This window comes from Aethalodelphis obliquidens, unplaced genomic scaffold (genome assembly GCF_003676395.1).
Source record: "Aethalodelphis obliquidens isolate GAN/ISIS:26980383/991018 unplaced genomic scaffold, ASM367639v1 scaffold3, whole genome shotgun sequence".
NCBI classification, from domain to species: Eukaryota; Metazoa; Chordata; class Mammalia; order Artiodactyla; family Delphinidae; genus Aethalodelphis; species Aethalodelphis obliquidens.
Genome location: NW_020837947.1, coordinates 11,456,804 through 11,469,108, shown reverse-complemented (window position 1 = coordinate 11,469,108; position 12,305 = coordinate 11,456,804). Strand labels below are relative to the sequence as shown.

The 12,305-nt window shown below is 40.9% G+C and overlaps 1 protein-coding gene across 1 annotated transcript in view; it reads right to left on the bottom strand.

Annotated features, from left to right (window-relative positions):
- Positions 1 to 12,305, bottom strand: part of NOX3 (NADPH oxidase 3) — a 59,594-nt gene that overhangs the window by 41,830 nt on the left and 5,459 nt on the right. Inside the window, exons 5-7 of the mRNA XM_027079294.1 lie at positions 7,124 to 7,269; positions 4,472 to 4,653; positions 819 to 948 (exon numbers count right to left, since the gene is read on the bottom strand). Of these exons, the coding sequence (XP_026935095.1) occupies positions 819 to 948; positions 4,472 to 4,653; positions 7,124 to 7,269 (458 nt within the window). The remainder of the gene's footprint in view (positions 1 to 818; positions 949 to 4,471; positions 4,654 to 7,123; positions 7,270 to 12,305) is intronic.

The following is a 12,305-nucleotide window of genomic DNA, read 5'->3' as shown; positions in this document are numbered from 1 at the left end:
AAACTATCTTCCCATTGTTTAATGGTACATATTTTTTGGTACTTGTTTCCTCCTTGTTTTAATCTGCTGGCTTTATTTACTTTCCTTCATGCATTACCCAGCTGCCCCAAGGTTTGCATTGTTCTAAGACCTGTGAGGATACCAAAGAGAATCACTATTTCTATCTATCTACGCCACCAAGTGTCATGCTTACAGCATACCCTGGAAATCTTACTTTTGAGATCTTGTGGACATTATCGTCTACTCTAGTTAAGTCTATTTGGGGCTAATATTCTCATTATTTCAGTAGTAAAAGCTTAATTAGAACAGGAAGTAAATGCGCGTAAACTCAATTTTTTCCATCTCGAAAGTTGTGGAAAGAAAGAAGGCAAGCTTATAGAGAGGGCATGATTCTCATTTGGTCGTCGCCTAATGTTCATTTGGGAAGGGATGCTATTAATTCTCAGAGTGGAGAGGGCAGTTGTTCCGGGGGTAGGGAGCTGAGTGCAGAGGGAGGTGAGCCAAACAGCTTTCTGACTCCTCTGGAGACAGGACTGTGCTTTCGGGGGTGGGGGGTGGGGTGGGCTCTGAATTCCCACCCTCTCAGCCATCCATATTTAAATGTAAGTGCAAGAACACATTTCAAAATGAACAAAGTGCTTTTGGCAGGCAACCTCTCGTAAAATGATCCATAACTCCAGTTCCCCATTAGCACACTTAATAAAGAGTTGGCTTTGTCTCATGGTGACATGCGCTGTTCTTTTTTCAAGCATATAAAAGCTCTAGCTATTTCGACTGTGGCGACAGCTATTTTTAAAAGCTCCTGGGCTCATTCTTACCGAAGGTTCCTTGCCAGAAAATTGAGGCACGGGGCACCGGGCAGCTGTCTGCCACTCCGCGAGGTGTTCTCTACAGAAGGTGACGTTGTGTAGCAGAAGACTCTCAGCGGTTTGCCCTCGAACAATCCGACTTGCCATTAAAAACAAAACAAAACAAAACCGCCAAATTTGAAACTGATTTTGTGCAGTGTTGGGATGCCACAGATACATAGTCTACGACGGACTCTGCAATAACAGTTCCACTGTCTTGAAATCTGGGCTGGGGTGTATTTCCCTGAGCATCTTTAAAAATAGGAATTTAAGAAGCTTCGAGTAACTCTGAAGATACCAGAAAAGAAGTACCCCTCGGTGGTATCCTGTGTTAAACTGAAAGCGTCTGTGTTAGAGAATTAATAATGAAGGGAAACTGTGGGAACACATCCTTTTGTAGACTGTTGACTTTAATTAGGTTACGTCTTGTCCTGAGTGCTGATTTGGGCTAATTGGCTACCTTTGTACTATTTGGAAATTTTGCAAATTTATTGAACTTCTACCCTTCCTGGTTTGTTTCTGAAGTTTCTGAAGCACCTAGAAGTTATCAAGTGAAGAAGTCAAAAGAAGTGCCCTGAATAATGGTATTTTTCCCGCCAGTGACCGAGAGCAGGCGTAGTATTTGACAGGGTAAAAATAGGTCAGTGTGAAATGTGCCTTCAAGACGATATTGTTGAATTGGAGAGTGAAAAAGGAAGCTGACCTTCGTGAATGGAGCACTGGATCAAGAGTCCTGTGGTACTGCTATATATATATATATATATATATATATATATATATATATATATATATACTTTTTTTTTTTTTTCATTTTTTGGCCGTGCCATGCAGCATGTGGGATCTTAGTTCCGTGACCAGGGATTGAAACCATGCCCCCTATAGTGGAAGCATGGAGTCTTAACCACTGGACTGCCAGGGAAGTTCTGATCCTGCTATATTATATTTGCTATAGATGCAGTACCCATTGACCCTGGACAATTCGCTTAGGTACAAATTCCTCCCTTTACCCACTGGTGCACAGGCTGTGAAGCATGTGATGCTGAGGTCATGTAATCCAGGTGTTGCTCAATTCCTAGCAGTTTATGAGTAAAATACATGGATTAACTTTTGAGGAACATGATCCTCACAGAGAAAATTTAGCATGACACAGCTCAGGTCCTGGGTAGCCTGTGGAGTAACATGTCTCCTTTTGCATCGTAGGGCCTGGGAGGAGGGCACGGCAATGCCCTTGGAAACAGCCTGGAGAACTGCCATCCTGGCCTTTGTCCCAGTCTGTTTTATGGAAGTCATCCAACTTGATAACATCCCACTGAGTTAGATGAGCAAAACTATCTGTGAATCTCCCATGAGCAAATGATGCCCAGACAGAGGAAGGGTGAATAAAAAATAGGAGCCAGAGGAAAAGAATCTGTCAATTTTAACACCTTCGTTCTCAGGCCTTGGACAACATTTCTTATTTTACCTAAAGGAACCTCAGAACACTTCTCAAATGCAGTAGGTATCTTTTTAAAAATTTTTAAACTTTTTATGTCTTCATCTATGCCATCCCAAAATAAGAAGATTAGTGGGCTTTAACACATTCCAATAATCCTACTTGGCATTTTTGTACAGAATTTGCAAATTACTTTTTGCTGTAAACAGTAGCTGTAGAATACTTCACGCTGAGAAGATTAAATGAGGCCCTTATCCCAAAATAAGCCTTCCAACTAAGTTAAAATGACTAAAAAAAATTTCATCTTATGAAATGTTATTTGGATATTAAAAAATATCTCCAGTGAAACACTGCCCATTGAAATCCTCTTGCGCTTCTACAATGGACCAGGGCGTGAATGCCGGGGAGGAAGGATCAGGGCGACGCACGTGTCATTTTTGTGAAGAGTTCTTCTAGACACATGTGAATTATGAAGAGCCTCTCAAGCGAACTACAGGGGTTAACACCCTGGCACCGGCAGAAGAGGCCGCAGAGAAAGGAAGGCCTGACAGTCTTTGGGGTGGAAGGCTTGGGGACTACGTACCATCCACCCCACCCTCCAAATACAAAAAGTCAGGATGAGGGATGGCACATTCAGAAGAGTCAATTGCAGGTATTTTAAAGTTAAAAGCCCTTAGCCAGGCAGCAGCATCAATATGAACATTGACAGACTAGGTTTCTAAAGGTTAGCAGAGGGATGGCCAATTTTTTAGGGTAAAATACACCCCTGGGGCAATTCTTCCTCCTACAATGTCTGTGTCAGACAAGCAGACAGATGATGGGGGAGCTCTTAACTGGGCAGAGGCAGTGGCAGCCGCTCGGAGCCCCTTCAAGAAGTGGAGGGCTGAGATGAGGGGTGCTTCTAGTGTGGGAGGGAGACTGGAGGACGCAGTTGACTTGCTGGGAGGTGCTGATTGAGAAGAGCTCCCAGAGGGCCCCGCATGGGATCCACAGTCACCGCGTGGTGTGTGACTTGCTTGGCCATCCAGCCTCTTGGGCCGTGTGCTTGCCCTTCCAGGTCTGGGCAGAAATAGAGCCCACCTCTGAGACTCGGCCCCCCTGCACTCTGCAGCTGCCGTGGTGGGAAAACAAGGTGCAGGACATGGTATCATGTGAGTGTGGGTAGCAGATGAAGAACTTCTGGCAAGCCATACAGGGCTTTGCAATATCACCAGGCACGGTCTTGCAAGTGTCGAGGAATGGTTTATTCACGAAAGTAGAGACCCAATCTTCAGGGCTTGTTACGAGTAAAGGTTTGGTTGCCTGAAGACCGGTGTCTTGGGTCTGACTGCCATTTATTTGTCCTGGGATCTTGAGCGAATCACTTAACCCTTTGAACATCTGTTTCCTCCTTATGAAATGGGGAATAACAGCACCGTCTCTATTGGACAGGACGGTTTTCAAGGTCAAATTGATCATGCATATACATAAATGTACTTTGAAAATTTAACATGGGAAAAAAGGGCATCAATTTATGAAATAATTAATATGGGACAACCTAGTTTACAGACATCAATTGGTTAATTGGTCTAGAGCCATTTTGGTAATATTTAAAGAATTGAAAACATTACCTTTGAAGGTGCTATACTTCAGATGCTGCTGCTCTAGCTTCCTGATGAAGGAATTAAGAGTTATCAGGTGGGTGTTGAATGCCAGCACAGCATTTTATTGGATATTTGAGGAAAAAGGATTCCTAGAGGTCAGACAGGGAAACTGAGGTTCAGGGAATTGAAAGCCTTGCACATGGTCACTCAAGACCAGTGGCAGAGCCTAGGTCAGATTGGCTATCTCACACACTGTCCCCTCCCCGACACTGGGATGATTTTGGTCAAGCAGAAGTAAACTCTGGGTGTCAAAAATATATATCCCAACGAATCCCATATAAATTGGATCGTGAAAATAGGTTCTGAATGAAACAGAGATCTATTGTTACTCAGCATTCATTAAAATTCTTATATACATGTCAAGACTCTCCAACAGAGTTAGCTAGGAAAAGTATAATCCTTCACCATCTACGTTGCTTATTTTCAGTATTATTAAAAAGGTGTTTGGCACAGAGAATGTGCTTTTTTCATACATTCTATGTGTCCATTAGTCTTGAATGTCATGTTTTTCCATCTAAAAGACTTTCTAAGACGCCGTAAGGACTCACCCTGCCCCGTGGATAGCCAGACCGATAAAGAAGATGATAAAAACGTGGTGTGTGTACCAGAACAACTCATAGGACGCCTGCCGGATGAACTCGGTGGAAGAGGTCATGATCAAGATCAAAGCCAGAGAGATCAACAGGCCAGTAATACCCGCGACTGTCCTTAGCAACTCAGTGATTGTGTTCTAAAAGAAACAAGCACCATGACATTAATGTCTCAGTCCTGTTTTTCCATTTTAGGATCAATATTTGAGAGTCCAAGCAGGTGGCAATTCACAATGTTCTCATCAGAAGCATATTAGCCTCGAAAAGCATCCCCATACACTTCAAGAAGGAACTTCCTTGCCCTCTCCTCTACTCCACCTGAGGGTAGAAATTCACTCTGCTCAAATTTTGCCCAATGCCATTTTGTTAACTACATTTATTTTTCCATCTGTATAAATCAATTGTCATGTCAAAATTATTATGTTGAATTGAAATTAGGACAATATATGAAAATGCATTTTAAGATACAATACTGCAAAATAAAGCCGAGTTTCAAGTTTTTAATTTTTAAAATAAGAATGTCGATGCTTAATTGCATCTTAACATTAATAAACACTGTTTTGGAGAGGTCCCTCAGGGGCATTCCTAACAAAGCAGCTGCACACTCTGTTCCCCTGGCGGTTATTCCTTGCTCTCGCTTTTTAATTGGAAGGACCATGACTTGCATTTCTTTCAAGTTACCTCAGGAGGCTTGGAATAAGGCTTTGTAAGTCCCAGGTGATCAATAAAGATACAGCTCTCCTTATCAGACAGACCCTGCCAAAAGGCCAGAATTCTGCCCTGTGAATGCAGAGGTTGATTAAATAGCTTTTTAGAATGTGAATCACAAAGCATTTTGTTTTTATTGTGAGTTTCCCATATTCTGGCCAAGTCATTAGTATTCACACATTGTGTTACTATCTTTGAGACAACAATGAGCTCAGTGAACTCACACTATATCTTTTGTCAGTAAAATCTCATTAATTTGGGCTGCTTTGAGATCTTAAGGTAATTTGGACAGGGACTTCTCTGTTGTTTATTTCTTCTTCACAGAGCAAACAGTGGAAATAAAATTGAAAGGGGTATGTGTACAACATTTAAAAGACTTTTTTCAAGTGTACCCAGGCATTTTAGAAATCCATTTACATCATATGATGTGCTAATTACAAATCATTCTTCTTTGCTTATTAAAGCAAATCCCCACTTCCCTCTTGTCATGACATATTTATAGACTGGTTTCAGTTGCAATGATTTGTCTTAAACAATTCCACCGTGTCTCTTTAGAAATACTCTGTAATGTACACACTGTGTTACTGATACCCATCTTTCTCTAAATATCCCAAATTAGAGGGTTTCCTGAACTTAATTAGTACTTAAATAGTATATTGCTTCTAAAATTACAAAATAACCATATAGGGAGTAGCTTAATCATCTTGTTAAATTGCTTTAAAAATATTTATAATAAGTGCTATTTATTACATAGTCTCTTCAAAATGTTGAGATTTATTCTCGGGTGTGTATTGCAATGAATTTTCCAGAGCCTTAGTGGGGAAAAGAGTTAACCCCAGTAGGTGCCCAGACACATCCTGCAGCTCAGATGAGTACACCAAAGGCATTCCATTCCCACAAGCTTAGGGCATCTGTAGCTTCTAATTGTTGTCAGCTAAGAAAATGTAGCTCTACTTGATCAGTGGCCTGCTTTTCAAAATCATCTTAGGATAATTAGAGGACATGACATGGAAGAATTTCCCCAAAAAGAGACTTTGAATTTTGCTTCTTCAAATCAGGCTGCGTGGGCAAAAGGGTCACTTAAAGGGATGGCCCAGATGGTAGTGGAGAAATTTCCATTCTGGAGAGTATTGTCTTAGGGCTCTCCTTGGGCAGTACAGATTTTTGAGCTTCGTCAACTTGCTGGATACATGTTCCAATATAGTAGGTAGTACATGGCAAAAGTTTAAATCAATCAGGAAAAGAGAGGTAGAGGGTGGATTAAAGGAGAGAAATGTCTTAGTCTTTACAGATGGCTTTCTGTGGCTACACTTTGGGTATTCTTTTTTGTTTCCCACATGGGCACACAGCTAATTAGCATTAATGATGTCACTGGCCATGCGGGTCTTATTCTGGAATTAGCTGCTTTGCCCAGCATCAGATTTGCCAAACTAGCTAGTCACCTGTGTGCCAAAAATGACACAGGAGAAGGGATCCAGAAAACAATCTGCAAACTGAGAATGAAGACATCCAATTCCTCCTCCCTGAATTTAGATGGTACTTCACATTCTTTATGATTCTAACATAGGCAAAAAAATATCTAATCATGAGCTACTTAAAAAAATTTAAATGTTAGGGTTTTAACAGGTTATTGCATTTCTTGTTTAGGTGTATTTACTATTTTTTGCTATAAACTAATTAAGTGGCATCGGTTTTTCTTCTTGTTCATAACTTCTCAGCAACATTGATGGCAGAAGAAAATAACTTTTTTAAAAGGTGAAACTGATGTTAGCATTTGGCATAAAAACCTCTCTAGCTTTTTGTTTCAGTAAAAGCTTTTGAAATACAGTATTCCTGATAAAGGGATCAGAAAAGGAAGAATCTGGGGGATGAGCAGCCAGGTAGCATGCGAGGAGAACTCACTGTGTGGAAGGTCCGGATGGGGTTGAGGTAGGTCTCATCTGGGGCGTTGCCAAGTTTGGAAAGTGCGGCTACAAGTCCCTCTGCTTCCGGCGACTGGCTCCAGTGGTAGTACTCCAGGTTACACAAATGCGCCAAGATGTGGATGGCTACGGGCCAGGGATGATATGGGACATGTACCATGTGGATTTCTTCCTTGGTAGTTACTCAGAAACTCAGTGCCTATCTGGTCAAGTTTCTCTGTTCTGGTTTTTGTAATATCTAAGGAGGAGTAATTTGTGCATCTCTCCCAAGTGTCTTGAATGGAATGAATCAAATACTTTTGAAGATATTGTATGATTCACAGCATTCATTTTAATTATATTCACATAAATTAAATTTCAATTCACCATAATTTAATTATAAACATATAATCATTCTGGACCTGGAATAGATATTATGATATACAAGCTAATTTTATATATATATATATATATATATATATATGTATTCCATCCTATACATATATATAAGAAGATACACACACACACACACACACACACACACACACACACACACACACACACACACACACACACCTTCTTTCCCAAGAAATAAGAAAGCATTGTCTAGAATACTGTACATCAAGCACACTAATATATATGCACACGACATACGTTATGGATACCAGAGGAGACAGTGTTTTTGTTCTCTTTCAGACTTTATATTTTTTATTCTTACTTTATACATTTTAGTGTACATGTATATATATACCTACATGTACACATACACACATATACTTGCATGTGTTATTCCTAGTGGACTGAAATAAGCCAGTATTTATGGAACTAAGCCTCTTTGTATATTCTTAAGAAGAAAATTCAGCTTTCTAATTCTGGGAATTGGTGATGTCTAAATTCCAAATGAAGAGAATAAGCTCAGAACACAGCATCATCCAGCCTACGAAGTCTGTGCCCGATGCTACTCTTCCCGGTCTTCTGAAATCTGTGGGGAAGCCAGCAGTCACAACGTCCAGACAAAGACATCCTGAGTCTTTTCCTACCAATGGAAGCCCCAGTTGATACTTGCCATTGGGATCAGATTCAAGTGTGAAATGAGAATTCATTACCCAGAGTACAGATAATTTCCCAGTTGATATGTTTTTCTTTTTTTCCTGCACCCACAGTGAAAAGCAGCAGAGGCTACTACTATTATAAATCTCTACAGTTGTGGGTGAATTCTGGGGGTCCTCCACGGCTCTAAGTTCTGGCTGGAGGTATGGGGAGTGAGGGAAAAAGGAACAGCAGAAAGTTCTGTGAGTATCGGTGGCATTTGATTCCTGTGGTCCCAGTATCAGATACGTCTAGAAATGACATCTTCTATTTAGCCTCTTCTCTCTGCCACTTGAGTTTCTTTTAACAGAGCCATTCCCTCTTCTGCGCTGCAAAGCAGTCCTCACGCTTTAAGACCCAATTCAAAAGCTGTCTTCTCAAGCATTCTTCGCTTCCACAAGCACGGATGTCATACCTTGATGACATTTCCCAGATACTATGGTTCTGAGTATTTATTTATACCTGCGTTTCTTTTTTCTTTTTTTATACCTGCGTTTCTTGATGGACTTTGACGCCTCAAGACTCGTTCATCTTGAAACCTCAACACCCGGCACATGCTTAGCACCAGCCTGTCCTTAGTAATGATCTGCAGAGTGACCATAAGATTACAGAAAGGGAGAAAGGTCCAGGGAGCCAATCTGTGTGCAACATTGTTGGAGTAGCGTTTTCCCTGCTAATACGTGTTTTAACACATTTTTCTACAGCCTTTTAGTTAGAAATCAGTTCAAATATACTTTTGGTTGAAGCTCACTTAAGAAGGCAAAGCATATTATATAGTGTTTCTGAGTCTGTGCTGTTGACTGTCTCTTTACGGGTTTGGTGAGGTTAGCACCAAAGGGGCGGTGTCTTTCCTCGTTAAGTTCCATTTGTTACTATATGCGGCCACGTCTACGAAGGGGCTGCCTTGTTTGGTCTTAGCGTCCACAGAGCTAGAAAAGCTTACCCGGCAGCAGTCTCTTGCAATATGCTGTATGTAAAATAGGAACTATTTGCTAAATTGAACATAAACATTGTCCAGTATTTTTTTGTGTGTGTGTGTGCATTACACGAGCCTCTCGCTGCTGTGCCTCTCCCGTTGCGGAGCACAGACTCCGGACGCGCAGGCTCAGTGGCCGTGGCTCACGGGCCCAGCCGCTCCGCGGCTTGTGGGATCCTCCCAGACCGGGACACGAACCCGTGTCCTCTGCATCAGCAGGCGGACTCTCAACCACTGTGCCACCAGGGAAGCCCCTGTCCAGTATTTTTAATTGCTGTTTTCTGGTAAGTATCTTAAAGTTTTGAAAAAAACAGGTAATATTTTTCATAGCTAACAGATATTGAATACTTATTATACCGCAAACACTGTTATAAATTCTTTAGGCATACGATCTCATGTAATCCTCAAGTATTAATCTTATTCCCACTTTTCAGACCAGTATATAACAAGTTAAGAGACCTGTAGTCCATTAATGGCAAAGGTAGGATAAAACCCTGTTCGCTTGATTCCAGGGCCCCATCTTTTGACCTTTAAGTTATACTGCTTCTTTTCACTGATCAATAATTGTTATATCCTTACAGTTTACTGAAAATGAATTTCTCCTAAGGGCTTAGCTAGACTCTTTGAATGGCTCAGTTGGTGTCTTTAATCTAGAGTCAAATAGCTCCTAAGACTTATGACCTTTGGAGTCCTCTTTGTAGGTGGGTGTAAATACTCCTTTTACATTATATCCCTTTACCCTCACTCCTCTGCTCCTAGCTTTCTTCAATTCTCCCTTTGTGGACTAAAGCACACCAGACAGAGAGGAGCTGTTCCCATTTTACAGAAATAGATACTGAGCTTCAAGCAAAAAATTAAGTGATGTATTTACCATTACATAATCCACATGTGATGGTCAGAAACGGAACACAGGATAAATTCTAGGTCTTTTATAGTCTACGTTCTGTAACATCTTTCTCCCATGTAATGAGTTGTTGATCACAATCTATTTTCTGTTAGGTTGATTTCCACATGAGAATTTGACACTGATAAACTAAATTTAAGTACATTTATTGAATGAGCAAAGATATTGAACTCTTTATTTATTCTTCTTGCCAGGTTTCCCATAACAGAGCTGAAGAAACTAATGAAGTAGTATAAGAAAACCCAAGATGCTTTGCAAAAGGTAGCTCCTGAGGGAATATATTGAAAATTATTCTTTCCAGTTTTTTTATGTACTTTAAAATTCATGTCTTAAATGTTCCTTTGCTCCAGCTACCTCTATTTTGTTTTCTTTTCACAGGTAGAAAATAAAAATTAGAATATCTTATTTTACTTATCTCAGGAATTCTCAGAGAGGATACTGCTTGTGCCCATTTTGTTTGTCTAAATGTTTTATTTCCTCTTAGATCAGACCCTAATTTTACTGTGATCTTGGCTTGGAACCAAAGGTATCCCAGCTACCAAATCCAGGACTGTTGGGACTTGATAGATACCAGGAGAGATACTGATTTTGTTCTTTTTCAGACATTATATTTCCTATTCTTCCCTTTATACATTTTAGTTATTTTAATATGAATAGCCGTGCTATATTTACAGTGACGGTTGCTTCAAGTATGTGATAAAATAGAGATATGGTTTTATTTTCCTCTTTCTTAGTCATCAAAATCATATCATGTTACTAGATTTGATATGAGCATGTAGGAGAAACAATACTGAAGAGGATACTTCTCAGTTACTTAACTTCTTTCAGTCCCTGTTTTCTCATCTGTAAAATGTGTGGACTGGACTAAACCTTGATGTCTAGGCTCCCTTCCAGCTGTCTGGCTCCTGTGTCTCCGTCTGAAGCTAATTGGGAGTATCTGTCAATCTAAAAGGGAGCTGGAGTCCAATACGAGAGCAATGCAAACATGAAACTTATGTTTCAATATGTTTTCAAAGTCAACACTGTCTCAAAGGGGTTTCTTAAGTGTTACGGCAAATCCAGTGTCACCAACTACACAGGTTCCTTCTTCCTGGTGCCTCTGGGGACTTTCTGCCAAAGCCCTTGGAAGAGCCCTAGGTACGCATTTCCAGATCCCACCTTAATGCCAGACGAAAAGATGCTGTGACTGGGTCTTCCCACAATTTTATTTTCTTACCAAAGTACTTTTACAGTTAAAAGAGAGCCACAATCTTAGACACACTACAAATGCACATTAATTGGTGTCTGAACTTCTGAGCTCACATAAGGAGATTTTATTGAAGAGTGAACAAAAAAACCATAAAGGCTACAATTAGAGCCAGTTGCCCTGAGAAAGTTCCTTTCCCTTCTTTCTTTCCTTCTTTTTCTTTTGCAGGAGATCAAAGGGAGTGTGATTGAGGGAGAATCTTGGAAGTGTGGTCAGTTCTTGCTATCTTTCTGCCTGCCTGTCAGTGATAACAGTCATTCTGAAGTTAGTCACCTCCTAATTAAGCAGCTTTTAGAAAGAAGGATGCTGGGACAAATCCTGGCTGCGCTTCTTGATTCTGCATTTCAGAATCTGGCCCCAAACTTTCAAGTGTGTGGTCTGATTTCTGCAAGAACACACATATTCTCTGGCATCCTGTGCATGCCACTCGTTTGTAAATCCCATTAAATCATGTTATAGGCAGGACAGGGTAGAGAGCCTCCTTGGACCTCCCCGTGCCTCAAGCAGAACTAGTAGCCATTCCTTTGGGATCAAGTCCTGAAGAGTTTGGGCCTCTGGGACTGTTCTCTGTGGTGAGTCCTCCAAATCACTTTTTCTTAGCACCCCGATTCTGAGGTCGTTTCTCTCAACCTGTCTGTGTTGTGTTTCTTGAGGTTTAATCAGCAACTCATCAGGAGCTACACGTGGGTCACTGTCCGCCCTGGAACCTAGCGGATGCAAGCTGCAGAATTTGCCAGAGAGAGCTGCCTTGGTCTCTATTCACAGACCTCTTGAAGGAAGCTCGGGCTCAAAGTACTACTATTCCATTGGAAGCGTCTTCAAGGTCTACTGTGGACCAGAGAGCCCAGAAAGACCTGCATTAATAAGAACGGAGAAGCTGCGAAACTATGATTTTTATACCAGTGAGGTTACAGGGCTCTGAAAATGATTTATTAGTGGCTGAAGAAGGCTCCAGCAGCTCTTATCAT